This window comes from Phyllobates terribilis, unplaced genomic scaffold (genome assembly GCF_046119375.1).
Source record: "Phyllobates terribilis strain yellow unplaced genomic scaffold, ASM4611937v1 Scaffold_7__3_contigs__length_470593459, whole genome shotgun sequence".
Lineage (NCBI taxonomy): Eukaryota > Metazoa > Chordata > Amphibia > Anura > Dendrobatidae > Phyllobates > Phyllobates terribilis.
This window is the reverse complement of record NW_027362767.1, coordinates 291177462-291196980: the sequence shown is the minus strand read 5'-3', so window position 1 is coordinate 291196980 and position 19519 is coordinate 291177462. Positions and strand designations below refer to the sequence as shown.

Sequence of the window (19519 nt, the reverse complement as noted above, 5' to 3'; positions counted from 1 at the left end):
GTGTGCGCAGACCGCTCTGGAGGGCCTCGCAAGGAGGATGGCCCGGGTGCAGCGAGAGACGTTGGCGGAGTGGAGCCGAGAGATGGCCCAGCAGACCGAGACCTGTCAGCGGAGCACGCCACCCAAGACGAGGAGACCGACCGCCTCTGAGGATGGCGCGGGAGGACTGAAGGCCGGAGACGGCGCCGAGAAGGGAGCCGAACGAGTGGAGGCAGGTAAAGGGGACGTCTATACCCCAAACCGGGAAACCGCGAACCTGCCCCAGCTCCCCATCGCAGAGCCCGAAGTCTATCCTGCCGTGGCCGTCGCTGCAACGTCACCGCCGCAGACTAGGCCTCAAACGGGAGCCGCGACCCCTGTGACGTCACACGCCTCGACCCCGAGCGTGACCAAGCAGGAAGTACCACCAGCCTGGTCGCAAGGCCTAGTACCCCCGGGCGCCGCAATACCAACAGCGCCCCCTACCTCCGCGGAGCCCCCGGCCTGGTCGCAGGGCCAAGTAGCCCAGGGCGCCGCCGTCCTTACGGTGCCCTTTACCTTCCAAATACCCCAGGCCTGGCCGCAAGGCCCGGGCAACCCGGGCGCCACCACCACCGCGCCCATAAGACCAAGAGTGCCGCATCTGGGAGAGGACCTGTACGCCCAGCATACGTGCCCGGATGGGCAGCCATTTATATGGCCACCGGAGTTCCACCATCCGCGACTCCGGAGAGAGAGACCCCTGGATGAACCCCTGATCCCGGCTCCAAAGCCCGTAAAGAGGATCTCGCCCCCGCTAGCAGAAGCGCAGTTCGAGTGGGACCCCACCGGAGAAGATCTCATGGGGTTCACTCAAGAGACTCGGGCAGCTGCAGCGGAGCGTGCTGAGTGCTGCCGCCAACAGCTCGAGGACTTTGAGAGGGAGCGGAGAGAGAGGCGGGTCCGGGAACAGCAAGCTCAAATAAGGAGCGCGGAGCAGAAGAGCCGGGCCAGGAGAGACCCCCGTGCAGCGCATAGTCCCCGCACCACCGGGACTGTGATAAAGTTTAACATGCAGCATGGGTGGGGCTTCATCCGAGACCACCGCACCCTAGGCGACGTCTTCGTGACCAGGAGAGACGTTGAGTCCCACCTACCGGAGGGACACAGAGGTCGTGACCTTTACATCGGGGACGAGGTCACCTTCACCCGGCACAAGTGTGCCAAAGGACCCTACGCCCTCCATGTGCATCGCCTGACGGAGGAAGAGCTGCGGTGTGAGGAGGAAGAACAAGAGGACCCGGACGGGTCTGAAACTAGAGCCAAAGGTAACAATAAAGAAAGAGCAGGAGGACGCCGTCGTTAAGTACAGCGAAGCAGGAGCTGTATATAGTTGCCCGTCGGGGCACAGTAAACTGAAACTGAAACTGTAACTGTTACTGTATATAGTCCCCGTTGGGACCAGCAAGTGTGAACTGTTACCCGTAATTCCCATTACCTGGCCGAGGACTGAGAGCGGCCATAATCCCTGTATATAGTTGCGCGTCCTAAAGCGCCCCCTACCGGTTTTATAGGAAAACCAGTTTTCTAGAGAGACTGTCGCACTTTACCCGGTCACACGTTGCACAGTGACCGGAGGAGGAGCCTGAGGCGACGAGAATGTTTTATCTGCTAAGATATGTTGTTTAATATGTTTTATATGTTTATGAAAAAAAAATGTATGTTTGGTGTTTATGTCTTACAGCCCGAGGACGTGCTGTGATTTACCAGGGGGGAATGTAGCACCCTGAGGATTCGGCTGCTACAGGGGTATTGCACCTCAATCCAGAGGTGTGATATTCCACTCCCGGGTAAGGATGGAGTGTGGATCTGAGCTCGGTAGGCTGCATGCACTACATACATCCCATTTCCGAGGAACAGGCCGACGGTACTCCCACTTAGAAATGTGCAGGTACGACCGAGTCTGTTCCTGGCTGGAGTGGGAGGGGGGTGGTACATCCCAAGTAGTGTAGGGGCAGATAGGGGGAGCAGCCTGGGTAAAGATAGGAGCTCATTGGGTGCTGGTCACCTGAGCTCACACATAGAGGGTGTATATAAGGTGGGCACCATCAGAGAACAGGGTCAGTCAGTCTTTGCATATTCTAAGCTTCCCTCAATAGACACCGGAGGAGGCGGGGGCGAGGGAGACAGAACAGGGGGAATAAATTCCTTCAACAAAGACTTGTGGAACACATTAGGAATACGGAAAGACTGAGGGAGTCGTAATCGGAAGGAAACCGGATTGACCACCTCCAGAATCTCATATGGACCAATGAATCTAGGACCCAACTTCAGCGAGGGTATCTTCAATCTAATATTCTTAGAGGATAGCCATACCTTATCCCCCACCTTGAAGGCGGCACCTGACGAGCGTTTCCTATCGGCCGTTTGTTTCTGCCGATGCTGATGACGCGTCCCCTGGGCCTGTACTGTGCAGGGCTGGAGGGCTCGGCTGCAGGGCTTGTTGCGGGGTCTAGAGCAGGTCGGTGTCTGCAGCGCCCGGGATCGGCGGCTCCACCAGGGGGCCCGGGAGCAGGCTGACGCTGGCAGCGTCCGGGACAGGGAGACTCCTCTTACCTGCTCCCGCGACCGCTCCTGCATCACGCGTCTTCTCCTGGCGCAGGTCGGGGCCCGTGACGGCTGGGGCACTGCCGATGCTGGGCAGCTTAGTCTGCTGCCGGTCCGCCATCTTGCTCTCCGTTCCTGGTGTCCTCCTCCCCCCTGGTGGACCGTGGCCTACCTTGCATTGATCTTCCTCCGTAGGCCGCGGCTCCGCAGTCGATCGTCGGGGTTGAGGACCTTGCGTCGCGCTCCTGTGACGTCAGCGTCGCTCCCTCTCCCTTCCAGGACCTTACGCAGCGTCAGTGCGTGGGGCGGAGCTTCGGATCTCGCGCGGTTTCGGCGTCCACGCCCCTCTTCTTCCCGCGCGGCGTCCCGAAGATGGCGCCCGATGGCTGGAAAACGACTGCGGATGGCGGGAAACGACCCAAGATGGCGTCCGATGGCGGGAAACGGTCCAAGATGGCGTCTGATGGCGGGAATCGGCTCCGGATGGCGGGAAACGACTTCGGACGGCGGGAAACTTCGGGAAATGGAGGGAGACTTCTTTTCCAGGTACATGTACAATTTTCTTCAGGCACGCAATACCCGTTTGTGGCGGGTTGGTCTCGATCCTGCCGACTACGCCAAAGTTGACGCGCCCCCTGGGCCTGTGCTGTGCAGGGGGATACCCGGAGCCGGATCGCTGGGGGTTGTAGTCCTCCGTGGCGGTGACCCGGTCCGTGCCCAGGGCGGTCAAACCAGTGGCAGTCTATTGGTGTTATAATAAGTGTCCGACTACGCCACCCGTGGATTGCGGTCAGTGGGGACCGCCGCTGCGCTGCAGACCGCTGAGGCTGATGTAGTTTGCGCAGCCGAGTATGGGATAACTCCCCACGGGAGAAGTATTGCCTCAGGGCAGCTAGTGTGGATGATGGGAGTGATGGTGTGAGCGTCCCAGTACTAATGGTGCTGGTGCGGCGATGAAACACAGAGACGTGTGGTTGCAGTTTCCAATGCTTTACTCACAGTTCTTTACTGGTCCTAGTCACCTTGGTACCGGCGGTGACTGCCCAAGCCGTGCTGCGTCCACCAGGCAAGGGGCTCGACCAACTCCCAGGCAATTCCAGAGCGTGGCACAGGGCTCCCTTCTCTTCCTTTCTCTGGCCGTGCCCCACCAGTGACTCTACGTTTGTCCGGCTGCCTCGGGCCTTCTCTGGGCACGCTGATCTCTGCGTCCCTGACCCTATATGGTGTGCCTTCCTGGTAGGTGTAGTGAGGGGTCGCACCGAGATATAGTCACGACCGCCGGTCCCGGTCTTTGGCTGAGGATTAGTCGCCTCCACCAATTTGGGATCCGTTACCCTGTTCTGCCAACCCATCACCCGCAATCTCCTGGGTCCTTAAGGTTCCTTCTGCCTTCGTGTCTCTGGGCCTCTCTTGGTGTTCTGTTCCTTTCTTCCTTTCCTTTCTGTTCCTGTCTTTTCTGCTGGCTCTGGCCTCACAGGCTAGGCCCGCCTCCGGAGCAGAGCTCCACAGAGGCCCTGCTCTGTCACTTCCTCTCTCAGACTGAACACTGTTCTAAGATGGTGCCCACCTTATATACCTCCCTCTATGTGTGAGCCCAGGTGACTAGCAACCAATGGGCTCCTACCTTTGCCCAGAGACCCACCCCTATCTGCTCCTACACCACTGGGTATTCCACCCCCCGCCCCACTCCAGCCAGGGACAGATGCTGTCGTGCCTGCACTTCTGTCTAGTGGGAGCACCGTTGACCTGTCCCTCGGAAATGGGGTGTGTGTGGTGCATGCAGCTTACTGAGCCCTAGTCCACACTCCATCCTTACCCGGGAGTGGAATACCACACCTCTGGTTTGAGGTGCAATACCCCTGTAGCAGCCGAGCCCTCGGGGTGCTACACGGAGCCACCCCAATATTCTTTTTAACCTCCCTCCAGACATCCCCCAACTCTTGAATGGTTACATCTACCCCAGGACACCCAGAACTTATCCTGGAGAACTCACCAAAATGAGGATGAAACCCATAATTACAGAAAAACGGCGATGTTCCTGTGGACTGATTAACCTGACTGTTAAAGGCAAACTCAGCCAGAGGAAGAAAGGATGACCAATTCTCCTGCTGATCGGCGACAAAACATCTTAAAATTTGTTCCAAAGACTGATTTGTCCTTTCGGTCTGACCGTTAGTTTCAGGGTGATAAGCAGAGGAAAAGGACAAATCAATCCCCAACCTTCTGCAGAAAGCCCTCCAAAATCTAGAGACGAATTGTACTCCCCTATCATATACAATATTAAGAGGAATCCCATGCAATCGTACCACATGAGTAATAAACAGTTTGGAGAGAGTCTCTGAATTGGGTATCCCAGATAATGGAACGAAGTGAGCCTGTTTGCTGAATCGATCGACTACCACCCAAATAGCCGTCATCCCCCCAGACAGAGGTAAATCGGAAATGAAATCCATGGACAAATGAGTCCATGGTCTTTCTGGAATGGGCAAAGGAGCCAATTCCCCAGCCGGCCGGCAATGTTGCACTTTTGCGCGTGCACAAGTTTCACAAGCAGACACAAAATCTTTAATGTCCGTACGCATAGCAGACCACCAAAAGAGTCTAGCAACTGCCTTCTGGGTGGCAGTAACTCCAGGATGACCACTCAACACAGAATCATGGAATTCTTGCAAAAGGCGTAATCTGAGATACACAGGGACAAACAACTTGCATTCAGGAATATTGGAAGGAGCCAAGGATTGAGCAGTACGAATTTCCGCTTCCAGCTCAGAGGAAACAATGGCCACAACTATACCCTGAGGAAGAATGGACGAAGGAGGCTCCGGAGGAGACACAGAATCAAGGCTACGAGACAGGGCAACCGCCCTCACGTTCTTAGACCCAGGTCTGAACGTAATAGAAAAATTAAATCTTGAAAAAAAATAAAGACCATCTGGCCTGTCTAGGTGTCAACCGCTTAGCAGATTCGATATACGCTAGATTCTTGTGATCTGTCACCACGGTGACCAGATGAATGGCTCCTTCCAAAAAATGCCTCCATTCTTCAAAAGCCAATTTGACAGCAAGTAACTCTCGATTACCCACATCATAGTTTCTTTCAGCAGGAGAAAATTTCTTAGAGAAAAAGGCACATGGTCGCAGATTAGTTAAAGTCTTAGGACCTTGAGACAATACAGCCCCCACCCCAACCTCGGAAGCATCCACCTCCACAATGAACGGCTTCTGGAGGTCTGGTTGAACAAGTACAGGAGCAGACATAAAACATGTCTTCAAGTTTTCAAAAGCCCTGACTGCTTCTGATGACCAAACCTTTAGCTCCGCCCCTTTGCGAGTGAGGTCCATAAGAGGCTTGATGATCTGAGAAAAACCTTTAATAAATTTTCTGTAATAATTTGCGAACCCTAAAAAGCACTGCAAAGCCTTAAGGTCGCTGGGTTGAACCCAATCAATGATGGCCTGAACCTTCCCAGGATCCATCTTAAACCCGGAGGCTGACACAATGAAGCCCAAGAATGATATTTCTTGAACAGAAAAGGTACATTTTTCAATCTTGGCAAACAAACAATTATCTCTTAACCTTTGCAGAACCAAACGGACATGTTTATAATGAATATCCAGATCAGGTGAAAAAATTTGAATATCATCTAAATAAACCACAATAAATCTCCCAATATAATCAGAGAGAATATCATTCAGAAAATTCTGAAAGACCGCGGGTGCATTCGTTAGCCCAAAAGGGATGACAAGGTTTTCAAAAAGACCTTCAGAAGTTAAAAACGCTGTCTTCCACTCATCACCCTCTCGAATACGTATCAGATTATATGCCCCTGCAAGATCCAGTTTGGAAAACCATTTGGCCCCCGAAAGCTGATTATATAGATCGGGGATAAGTGGAAGCGGATAAGTATTTTTAACAGTTATCTTGTTTAATTCTCGGAAATCGAGGCAGGGACGGAGACCTCCATCTTTTTTTTTAACAAAAAAGAATCAGGCGGGAATCGGCGATGAGGAAGGACGAATATGACCTTTCCGTAAACTTTCATTAATGTAAGCCTTCATGGATGCCCGCTCAGGGCCAGATAAGTTATACAAGCGAGCTTTGGGTAATTTGGCGTTAGGAATGAGATTAATAGCACAGTCATAGGGACGGTGAGGAGGTAAGATCTCAGACTCTACTTCCGAAAAAACATCTCCGAAGTCCTTCAGGTATTCTGGAAGACCCTCCAGACTAACGGAGCAAGCATGCACAGATTTAAGACATTTTTCAATACAATGAGGGTCCCATTTGACAATATCTTTCTGATACCAGTCAATGATCGGATTATGCATGCACAGCCAAGGAAGACCCAACACAATCCCAGCAGGTAAATTGTCCAAGACATAACAGGAGATTAATTCTGTATGAAGTGACCCCACCTTGAGTGTGAACTCCACCGTAACTAACTGAACCAGATTTTTTAGCAACGGTGTTCTATCAATAGCCACAATTTGAATAGGGTCTTCTAGCTTAACTGTCCCTAATCCTAATTTCTGAACAAGTCCCGAATCAATGAAATTAGCTGCGGCTCCACAGTCAATAAAGGCAAATGTTGATAGACACTGTTTTTGAAACAGAAGTTCAGCATTCAACAACACTTTATCGGAGGAGTAAAAGGGTACCTGTAAGTCTGGGTGACCTCTTCGACAATCAACCAGACCTAGGCGTTACCCGACGGCTTATTCGTTGCAGGTCGTGACGGGCAATCCTTTAAGAGATGTCCAATTTGGCCACAATACAGACAAAGTCCAAGTTCCAGATGGCGTCTCCTCTCCTTAACCCTTGAGCTGGCAGCTCCCACCTCCATAGGTTCTACCTCTGGTAAATGACTCGGGCCTGGTGGACAAAATGAAACCTCGTGTTGAACCTTGCATCTCTCCCGCATCCTTCGATCCATGCGGATAGCCTGAGTCATGGCCTCCACCAAAAAAACAGGTGCAGCATGCAGAGCCAGAGCGTCCTTTAGAGACTCCGAAAGACCCCTGAGGAATTGGAACCTGAGAGCCGCGTCATTCCAGAGAACCTCAGTAGACCACTGACGAAACTCAGAACAGTAGTCTTCCGCTGTGTGGTTCCCCTGTGTCAGGTTCATGATCCTTGTCTCTGCCACCTTGACCCTGTCAGGTTCGTCATAGATCTGTCCTAAAGCGTCAAAGAAAGCGTCCACAGAAAGACGTTCAGAAGCAAAAGGGGGTAGAGAAAATGCCCAAGTCTGGGGACCCCCCCCGCAGAAGTGACATTATAAATCCGACCCCCTGTGACTTATTCCCTGATGACCGAGGACGCAAGGTAAACAATAATTTGCAACTTTCTTTGAAAGTTCTGAACTGATCTTTCTCCCCCGAAAATTTGTCAGGGAGTGCTATAGCCAGTTCAGGGGGGCTCAAAGATACGTCAGATGGTTCAGAAGTCATGACAGTCGTCGGAGAGGAAAGATTCTGAGGGACAGTAAACGTACCAGAAATCTGGTCTTGTAACTGAGACTGTGAGGACGCCAGTTTGTGTTGTTCCAAGGCCAGATCCTGAACTAACTGAGTCAGATTCGCCACCTGATCACACAAAGTACGTAACGGATCCATAGGTGGGAAAAAGAAAAAAATTAATGGTCAATTGTAATGTGACACGAGTCACTACAGAAGTAACAGTCTCATAAGAGGAGAGAAGAGACTAATATTACTGAAAGAAATATTATATACAGTAAGTGCTACTTACTGGATAAATAGAGGGAGGTCAAGTAATCCAAAGTCAAGTCCAGGAAGATGGCGCAGTACAAAGGGAGCAGACAAAAGAGTAGTCAGATAACAGGCAAATGGTCAAAATCCAGGTAAGGGAAAATAGTCAGGCTGGGTCAGGCACAGAGCACAGAGAGATCAGTCCTACACAGGCAATAGCAAGTGTACAATTGACACTGGGTGAAGGAGCTAGCATGCTTAAGTAGAAGACTAATTAAGGGAAGTGAACACAGATGATTGCAGAAACAACCCTGCAAAACCAAAACAGACTGACAGCCTCCACACAATAGTAACATAGCAGACAAGAAAAGTGTGGAGACCGTGACACATAGTAGTGGGATTCATACAGTCTGCTCAGATTGTTAAACTAAGAACCTCATGTTCAGTTGTGTAATTTTTTGCCTAGGGGCATTCGATCAATGTATGATTTTTGGTTGTGTAGTCCTTGTGGGATGCAAGTCCCTACTCACGGACAAGCCGTGAGGCAAGGTAGTCAAACATTCCAGGGTCAGATACTAAGAGAGCACATCGTAAACTAAAGGGGAAAAACAAAGGCAAAGTCAAATCACGGTCCGTGGTCAGAATACAGGGAAGAGAGCAGATCAGAGCAAAGGGGCTAATCAAACAGATGGTCATAATGAGGTCAAAGATCAGGAAGCAATGGATCAATAAACAATGCACAGCAATACAAGGCAAACAGCACCACCGAGTAAATGCTACAATTGGCAGTGATCTGGGACTGGCAGCTTAGCTAAGTAGCTGCGTAATCACTTAGAACAGGGAACACCTGAAGGGAGCTCAGCACCTCCCAGACTCAGATTGGAAATCTGAGCTGTCTATCAAAATACCGAAAGCTCAGCACGCCCCTGCACTAGATTGGACGACTGAGCTGTCACTCACTGCATCCAAGACACGCTGAGTGGAGGAATCGTGACACCATATCTTTTTTCTACAGTTTGGCATATACATTTTTCTCTCTACTAATGTGTGAAAGTTTGGAATAAAAAAGAAACTTCATTTTTTAAAGTACAAAAATAGATATTTAATGAAAACTTGTAAGGGACTTTTGGCTTAATTTTATTTTTGATATCTGGAAAGTTGCTTATATTTAATATATTGTATATTTTATATAAAAGTCTATTTCTCCACTTATCAGATTCCTTTTTTCTTCAGCCTACCATCTGTGCTGATCATTCACTCTAGATTCACTGATAATATCAGTATACAGGAGGTAGAGAGGAGATGTATTTTCAGCTTCACTAGATCAGGTTACAGTTGCTGCCCGTTGAAGTTCATGAAAAGGGTAATGAAAGAAGAGCAGCTGGAAATTCAGGCACAAAAAACACAAACATCCTGCTCATTCTTCTTTTAAGTGCTCTACTGCTTTATAAAAGTGCTGGATTCAAAGCAAATCATTGCAGTACAATGTCTTCTATTCCATTGTCCTGAGAAAATAGGCGATCCTGTCACTCTATCTCTATCTTTCACACACACAATAGCATGAACAATATTATACATCAGTAATGAGCAGCCGGTGGGCCTCCACTTCCCGTTCCATAGACTTTTATAGGCAGCATCTGTAACCTGATCTCTAAGTGTAGAATTCAGAGTGGAGGAGGAGTTGATGAGTGGAGAGTTATTATTTAATAAGATATTTTGATAGCTTTCTTGAACTTCACTTGCAGTATTGATTTGTGGAAATTTATGGTTGTTTATAATTGGAGGTACCATTTACACTGCTTGAAATGACTGATTCATTGTTAATATGAAAAGTAGTACTAGGTTTTTTTTTTTACTTTTACAGCAGTCACAGAAATACTGCATCATGAACTGTCTTTGGATATTTACCTGAACACTGTTAAACTACTTATGGAACAAAATAGGTAAGATGAGCTAGTAAGTAACTAGTATCCTCTGTTCTCACTATACAACTCAATTTCTCTTTAGGAACTATGCTGTAAATTAAAAAAAATTAAAGAATTGTCTAATTTACCTCTATTGCCCATAGAGACCAAACAAAGATCAGCTCACATTTTTTAAGCTTCTCTGGTAAAGTGAAAGATATGTTGTCATTGTCTAAAAGAAAAACTGTCTCTGTTGTCCTTAAAAACTAGTCTTGATTAATCTGCCCCATTTATGTTTATCTAATGTTCAAACACCACATTTTTCAAGCCATAACAAACCTCCAAACTCACTTTTAAGTATGATCCGACTTACCCTTTTTAACAGCATCTAGAAAAGAGACAATACTCCAAGCATAACATACATAACACTATATTAACACTATAGTATTGCTAGCAAATTGTATACTGGTATGCCATTTGACAGGAAATCTTTTATGCAGAAAGAAACTATATCTTTTCTAGCTGAATCAATTAGATCCACACTTATAAACATCCTTATTGGAAGAATTTAACTTCACTTACAGTCATGGCTGAAAGTGTTGGCATCCTTGAAATTTTTCCAGAAAATTAAGTATTTATCCCAAAAAATTATTGAAATTACACATGTTTTATTATGCACATGTTTATTTCATTTGTGTGTATTGGAACAACACAAAAACAGAGAAAAAAAGGCAAATTGGGCATAATTTCACACAACCCCCCAAAATGGGCTGGACAGCAATGTATAAGTGCAAAGCACCAGCAAAGGGCACAATCCACACTGAAATTTAACATAAGCACCAGCAAGGTGTCCAATCAATTTGGTGGCACTAAGATGCTTAGCCACCCATGATGCTTTTCCAATAACAGGCACAGTGCCTTACATTTTGTAGGATTTGTGGATTCAGCCAGGGCTGCCATCAGGAATTCCTGGGCCCCATAAGCCCCTCACATTATCAGCAGTGGGAGACAAGGGGATTCACACACTTGCAGAGGCTATGGGGAATGGGAATGACACTAAGTGGCCTTACTCAGTGGAATGTAAAGGGGGTGAGACTAGGTGGTAGTGCTCTTTTGGGTAGGTGCAGAAAGTGAGTAGGTGCAATTAGGAGAACATACTAGAAGGCCAGGCTCTGTTGAGGCAAGAAGGACATGGTCTAGTGAAGAGTGACAGAAGGGACCCCCACCGATCTTAAGAATGGGCATTGAAATGCACCATTAATCAATTCATTCTGTATGGGACTGCCAGAGGAAACCAATTATAGCCGTCTGTTTTTTTCCAGCAGTTCCAAAGAAAATGAATGGAGTGCTGGTTCACTTGTTTGGCCACGTATTTACAAGAAGAAGACTCTAATTAATGGTGTGGCATATTAAACATATTAATAAATTGCACATAAATGAGAAAATAGTTATCTAAAGCTTTCCGCCTATTTTAAAAAAACAACTTATTATTATATTCCTCCCGATCTCAACAAAAAGTGAAGGTGAAAGCCCAAGGTGTGAACAGTCATATATAGATGATCTAATGTATGTGCAGATCTATATTGTCACATTTCCACCCGAACCTGCTCCTGCAAAGTCTGCTTCTGTCACTGTTTTTGTCAAATGTATTAGTCCATGTGTTACCTGAGCCATCATGGAGTAGAGAGCTCATGGCAAAAAAACCTTACCTCCTTTCTTCCACACACCTTCCTTAGTCAGCTGGGCTCACTGCGTTTCCCACTCCTCTTCCTGTTTAACCACCTGCTTCTGTAGGGTTTAAGAATATCAGGAGTGACAGATGCCACTGAGGTCATGGTTCATATTGGAACCAGACTTTTGGCCTCGTTGATGCTTCCTTGGTGATTGCATCTATATAAGCATTTCCTCTCGCTTCCCAGGTGTCAGCTTGGGTGTGAGCTTTTATCTTCATTATGCCAAGCTTAGTCAGTAGCTGGAGAGCCTCTATCTGGGCTCATACGCTCTCTGCTGTTTTTATAGGTTTCCCATGTGAAGTTAGGAAAGGTCTAGCTTTCCATATTGGATCATAACTCTGACAAATTCCAAAACCATATCTACTGTCTGTATACACATTGACTGCCTTACCCTTTACCGCTCTACACGCTTCAGTGAGTACCTTCACTTCTGCCTCCTGTGCCGAGAGTTGAGGAGGTAGTGGTTCTGCTTTTATTACCGTGTGTAACCACAGCATATCCGGTGTAGAATCAACCAGCATCTTGATATATGGTTCAATGTACAAAAAAATCTAAATCTGCGTTAACAATGGGTTCATCTGATACATGGTCAAGCCCTGCCGCTCCTGTTGCATCTCTGTTTACAAATGCTCTGAGTATAGCAAGAAAAATGTGAGAGTTTGAGGCCTTGGTACTAGAGGAACACATTGATGTAGTTGATGTTGCTGAGACTTGGTTTGTCTCTTCACATGATTAGGTTGTAAATCTTCTTGATTTTACTCTCTTTTAGAAAAACAGATCAAATGGAAATGGAGGAGGAGTATGTCTGTATGTGATATGAAAGAGAGTGTGACAGGTGATAGGGAAGAAGGTTGCGAGGAAGTTGAAACCTTGTGGGCGGAATTACATAGAGAGGTAAATATTACTCAGGAGTTAGGGGGTCAGAGTTTGGGAGTCGGCTGCCTAATCAGTAATGATTATGGGATATTTTAAAGGGAACCTGTCATTTCAAAAACGCTATTAACCCTAGAACGCATGACCATAAAAATCTACACTTTCACATACCTGTTGCCTTTTAGGCCCGTGTGCAAATAATAAATAAATGACCAACTGGAAATGACAAACAACTATATACCTGAGGAATACCTAGAGTTTCAAAATTCTAACTAAAGAAATCTTGCAGAAAATAGAAAACAATTAACAGGGCGGGCCTGCGAGGCCCCAGGTTAACATGCTGATATGGGGTTCATCTTCTGGTTAATAGCATTCTAAAGCTGTGTGGCTGCCACACTGAAAGGCCGGGCTACTAGGAGGAAATTAACGTTATTCTTCCCAGCCGCCTCTGGCTTTTAGTCATAGATACACAGCCAGAGCAGCTTCTGTCACCACTCAGTACACAGTGAGGGCGGCTGTAATCATGCTCCTGCACTGACTGACAGCTGGCACTGCAGTGTAGTGCTGAGTCAGCTGTCAGTCAGTGCCGAGGCATTCTTACAGCCACCGCTCACTATGTACTTGGCAACAATGGTTCAGTGGTTAGCGCTGTTGCTTTGCAGCTCTGGAATCCAAGATTCAAATTACCCCAAGGACAGCATCTCCAGGGAGCTTGTATGTTCTCTCCATGTTTGCAAGGGTTTGTTCCAGTATCCCACAGTCAATGGTTTAAATAGTAAACTGTGCCCCAATTCAATGATAGGAGTTATTTTTAGTGTCCCACATGAAGTAGTATATAAAATATTTCTATATACTATTTACTGTGGGATATTGAGTGCTAAAAATTACTCCTATCGTTGTATTGGGGCACAGTTTACTGTATAAATCATTGACTATGGGATATAGCATTTGTAATTGGAGATTTATTGGGGTGTACAGTCCACTAATAAAAGTATTGTTTTTAGAGGGGCTTTTTTTTAAATGATTGGTCCCTGAAGTTAGTTGATTTTTGGTTGGTGTTTTTTGAGATTTTCACTGCCCAAGTATTGACTGAGGTCATAGTTCATATTAAACTGCAAATGTGAGAAAATTCCTCAGTTTGCTGCAGGATCATTTTATGGGTAAAGAGCCAACAGAAAAGGTTATGCTTTGTTTTATTTGGTACTTTCTAACAATACAGAGCTTGGTGGCATTGTCATTCTTCGTGATAACATTGGTATGAGTGACCACATTATCATTTTATTTTACTTACACTGTAAATTACATATGCAGGCAAGAGGAAAAACACTTAATTTTTAAATGGCCAATTTTCCCTGGTTGAAGGCTGCACTTCAGTACATTAACTGGGAGCAGCTACTGTCAGATAGTGATATAAATTATAAATAGGAGCGCTTTAAGTCTGTATTGGTCAGTCAGATTGAACAAATGTATTCCTATTGGTAACATATATAAACAACAAAAATTAAACCCTACTTGGCCATAAATGACAAAAAAGGGCATTTAGAATATATAAATTTGAGGTCACCAGCATTTAAAAACTGTAGAGAACTAGATAAAATCTGTAAAAAGCAATTAAATCAGCTAAAGTGGTAAATAAACAGAAGGTAGCCAAGCAAAACAACAATAATCCCAAGAAATTCTTTAAGTACATAAATAGAAAAATATAAGTTCGTCAGAGACGGGTCCTCTAAATAATAGTAATGGGAAGTTGGTTACTGAGGATCAAGAGAAGGCAGGATTACTAATTAGGTTATTTAGCTCTGTATGTACCAAAGAGAGAACTCAATGATCTTAATATTTATTTATTTTACTCATTTATTTAGTGCCATTAATTCCACAGCACTTTACAGACATTATTGGCACTGTCCCCATTGGGGCTCACAATCTAAATTCCCTATCAGTATGGCTTTGGAGTGTGGGAAGAAACCCACACAAACACAGGGAGAACATGCAAAGCCCTTGCAGATGTTGTCTTTGGTGGGATTTGAACCCAGGACTTCAGCACTGCAAGGCTGCAATGCTATCCACTGAGCCACCGTGTCATATAATATACTCAGATGGTTAAACATAGATATGGTCCAAGTGAAGCTAAATAAAATCAATGTGAATAAGGCCATGGACCTTGTTCCAGATAGGCTGCATCCAAGAGTTCTCAAGAAATACATATATATATATATACAGTATTTGGACTAAGCTGATATGTTTGACTGCTTGATACCTTTCCCACCTTCCCACCTTACTAGGTCAGTGGGAGGATTGCTATTGATATGTATCTTGTAGGATATATTTACACTTTACTTATCTTCAGCATATTGAGTGCCTTTAATAATATACCTGGGTGTCCGGAGGGGTGTGGGCCATATGTGTATTTCTGCTTGTGTAGTCTGACGTATTATTTACTATCTGTATGGTATTGTACATTGCAATTAATTCTTTGATATTATATATGTTCAATAAAATTCTGCAAACTTTTTTTTATCCCATACGCTCTGTGTGTGTTCTTGATGGGTTCTCAAGAAATACAGTTCAGTTATTGCTGTGCCCCTGCATAGGCGGATTATAATGAGGTCAATCCGGGCTACCGCCCGGGGCCTGGGACTGCCATGGGGCCCGGGGCTCCCAGGGGCCTGTGGCCTGATTGACCTCATTATAATGTGTGACAGGAGGGCCCAGGAGTCAGAAGATGGAATCTGCTCTGCTGTGTCCGGCGGCGCTGCGAGGATGACTCACCAGGAACTGACTGTGTAAGTGCAGGAGAGGAGGCTCCGCCCACCTGCTCCGGCCTCCAGCAGAGCACAGAGCCAGCTTACAGCATGGCCACTGCTCTCCCTACCCCCTACCCAGGTCTGAATGTTACCTCTCCGCTCTCCCCCTCCTGCCCTGCAATTACACCAGAGCTCTGCAGTCGGGCCTCAAGAGGAGGGGAGGCTGCCCCACAGAGAAGATGGAAGAACCTGCATCATGTACAGAAAGGGTAAGTCCATGTGCAGTGTGTGTGTGTGTATATATATATATATATATATGTGTATGTATATGTGTGTGTGTATGTATCTATATCTATGTATTTGTGGACCATCAGGGGGGCTCACTCACTGTCGTGGCCCGGGCTGCTTCCCCTGTGCAGGACCGCTGGCACTTCACCTGACATGGCCGTGAGCTGTGCGGCTGTGTCTGGTATTAATGACACGGCAGGGGCGACACTGCGCCTATAATTGTGCTTGTGTATTGCCCCTGCCGCGCCATTACTACCAGACACAACCGCCCAGCGCACGGCCATGTCAGGTGAAGTGCTGGCAATCAAGCAACGCCAGAGGTCCTACACAGATGCTGTAGAAGCAGCCCAGGCCCCAATGGCGAGTGGGCCCCTCTGATGGTCCAGGGCCATGTCTGTGACATGCCGGCGGCCCTGCACTGAGACATGCCTGAGGAGCTGCTGGACAGGACAGTTTTATGTGTTTATAAGATATGTACGTATGCATGTGTCTGTGCGCATATCTGCGTACCGTGTGCATGTGTGCGCATATCTGCATATCGTGCGTGCGCACGTGTGCTGGCCCGGCCGCATCACAGCTAGAAGACACAGCTCTGTGCACGGCAGTGTCTGCTAGCGTGACGTCATGCAGTGTGCCCTGCACTGCTTCTTACCACCATAGAGGAGCTGGACGACTGGAGCCGAGCAGGGGGATGGTGAGTGATTGTAATGCACACGCCCGGGCTGAGCGGCGTGTTCGTGTGATTCCACTGGACCGTGCCGGAGAGTGAATGCCTGGAGGGGCGTAACTAGGTATTCACCCGATCCGACCAGGGTCGCACGACGGCATACGACGCCAGTGCACCAAGGAGGAACCGAGCAGAGGGACCAGGTGCTACTCCAGGACAGACCCCGGACACGGCTGTTGACCCACACAGGGGAATACAGGAACAGACTGGTTAGGCTGGCACACAGACTGGTGGGAATAGGCAGGCACGACTGGTATGCAGGCAGGCGGGTATGCAGGCAGGGGGGTACAGGCAAGCACGGCTAGAGTGCAGACAGGAAGGCACTAGCAGGCAGGAACACAGGCGGGACAGGACCCAGTACACACTGGGACCCTGGAACAGAACCACAGATGTGGCGGACAAACACAGCAGAGTGAGGCCGCCCAGAGAGGTGAGCGAGAACAGGGCAGGACGAGACCGCCCGGAGCGGTGAGCAAGAGCAGGGCAGGACGAGACCGCCTGGAGCGGTGAGCAAGAGCAGGGCAGGACGAGACCGCCTGGAGCGGTGAGCAAGAGCAGGGCAGGACGAGACCGCCTGGAGCGGTGAGCAAGAGCAGGGCAGGACGAGACCGCCTGGAGCGGTGAGCAAGAGCAGGGCAGGACGAGACCGCCTGGAGCGGTGAGCAAGAGCAGGGCAGGACGAGACCGCCTGGAGCGGTGAGCAAGAGCAGGGCAGGACGAGACCGCCTGGAGCGGTGAGCAAGAGCAGAGCAGGACGAGACCGCCTGGAGCGGTGAGCAAGAGCAGAGCAGGACTAGGCCGCCTGGAGCGGTGAGCAAGAGCAGAGCAGGACGAGACAGGGCTCTGTTCACACGGAACAGACAGAAAGGGAAAGGCAGAGCCAGATACCCACAGGGTATTTGCAGTGAAGTAGCAAGTGGACCACAAACTCACAAACGGGAGTACAGAGACAACAAGCAGGAGTTAGGAACGAGTTCAGACTGCAGAAAAAGGAAAGGAACGGACATAGAGGCAAAACAGGTAAAGGATAGGAGAGAGTTCAGACTGGAACTGAGTGTACGGAAGAGACTGACACTGCAGCGGGATACAGGAGCGGGTCTGGGAATACGGCCCCCAGAGAGGCGGGACGAACAGGCAAGGAGCGTGTTCAGACAGGACAGACAAGATACAGGAGCGGGTCTAGGTAATCGGCCCCTAGAAGGCGGGAGGAACAGGCTAGGAGCGTGTTCAGACAGGCCTGGAAATACAGCCTCCAGGATAGGCAGACAAGAGAAACACAGAACGGGACCTGGCACCTTCAGAGTGCAAGCACACACTGAATGAAACACAATGCTCAGGCAGGGATTGATTGGAGCAGCTGGGTTATATACCAGGTGACAGACAGCAATAGGCTGAGGACGCACAAGGGGTGTGACCCACAGCAGGTACAAAAAGCAGGAAGTGATCGGGCGCCGCCCTTAAGCAGCAGAAACAGACACAAACAGACAGCATGGAGGGAAGCCAGAGAGACATTCTGGACTGGAGATCAAGTGCGCGCTCTTGCACAGTGGGAGATGGACCACCATGCAAGGGCGCCGCCAGGTATGTTACAGTACCCCCCCCTTACGCCCCCTCTTCTTCAGGCCTGCCAGAATCTTCCGCAGGGAATTCGAGGGCCAATCCTTCACTTCAAGGAGATCACTCCCACTGTCCACAGGAAAAACTGGTCTCATCTGGTTAGCTAGGATGCTACCTCCTATCCAGCCATCCTCAGCAACAGACGAAACGGGTGGAGTACCAGGAACAGCACACAAGGAAGTCTCTCTCCACATATTTTCAGGTGGCACCCCAGAGGGTACAGGAGATAACTGGAAGTCCTCCACCGGGTTGGAGGGGAGCAGAGACTTGGGGGTAAACTCTGCTTCGAGGTACATCTTGTCAAGCTCACAGGAAGAAATAGACGGGTTATCAGGTAAAGGATGAGGAAAAATCACTGTCTCTTTGTTATCTGGTGGTACCCCGGAGGATTCAGGAAACAACTGGAGGTCCTCCGCCGGGTCAGAAGAGTGCAGAGGCTTGGAGAAAACATCTGCTTCAGAGTACACTAGGTCGGACTCACTGGACGAAGCAGGCGAGGTATCGGGTACCGAGTATAGGAAAGTCTCTGTCCATTCACCACCAGGTGGCACCCCGAAGGGTTCTGGAGACAACTGGAGGTCCTCCGCCCGGTCGGAGGGGTGTAGAGACTCGGGAGTAACCTCTGCTTCGGAGTACACTAGGTTGGACTCACTGGACGAAGCGAGCGAGGTATCAGGTACAGAGTATAGGAGAGTCTCTGTCCTTTCGCTACCAGGTAGCACCCCGAAGGGTTCCGGAGACAACTGGAGATCCTCCGCCTGGTCGGAGGGGTGTAGAGACTCATGGGTAACCCCTGCTTCAGAGTACACTAGGTTGGACTCACTGGACAAAGCGAGCGAGGTATTGTTATGATCTGCTACAGAGACTAAGGAAAGGCAGGAGATCTGTCCCTACAATAGAACTAAACTAGATCCCTACGATGTAACGGGGAAACTGATCCTGCGATCAGACCCGCTAAAGTCCTCGGCTAGTCTGAACGCAGACCTATAGATGTGGGGGAGGGATCCCTACAAGATCTAGGGACTGGGACAAGTTGGACACCTCCTAGCAGAAATAGTAGCAGTCAAAGACAAACACACAACAAAAAGCATAGAGGTCCGAAGACCTAGCAAAACTAACAGAGAACGGCAATAGAGCAACAAGCTAGCTCAACAGTAGTAAATACAAATGAAGTCCAGCAAAGCCAGGAGGGCGGAGCCGGATTAAATAGGCAAAATGGTCATGTGACCAGCAAACTAAAAAAAACCTAACAGGAGAGTTGTAACAGTACCCCCTCTTCTAAGAGGATCCTCCGGATCCCCTAGGCCCAGGCTTACCAGGAAACCTCCTGTGAAACGCTCGGACAAGTCTGGGGGCAGA

The 19519-nt window shown here is 48.4% G+C and overlaps 1 protein-coding gene across 1 annotated transcript in view; it reads left to right on the top strand.

Moving 5' to 3' along the window:
- The window catches only part of TEX11 (testis expressed 11), a 321481-nt gene that overhangs the window by 132227 nt on the left and 169735 nt on the right, over positions 1–19519 (top strand). The window contains exon 11 of the mRNA XM_073642366.1: positions 10139–10217. Within this exon, the coding sequence (XP_073498467.1) occupies positions 10139–10217 (79 nt within the window). The remainder of the gene's footprint in view (positions 1–10138; positions 10218–19519) is intronic.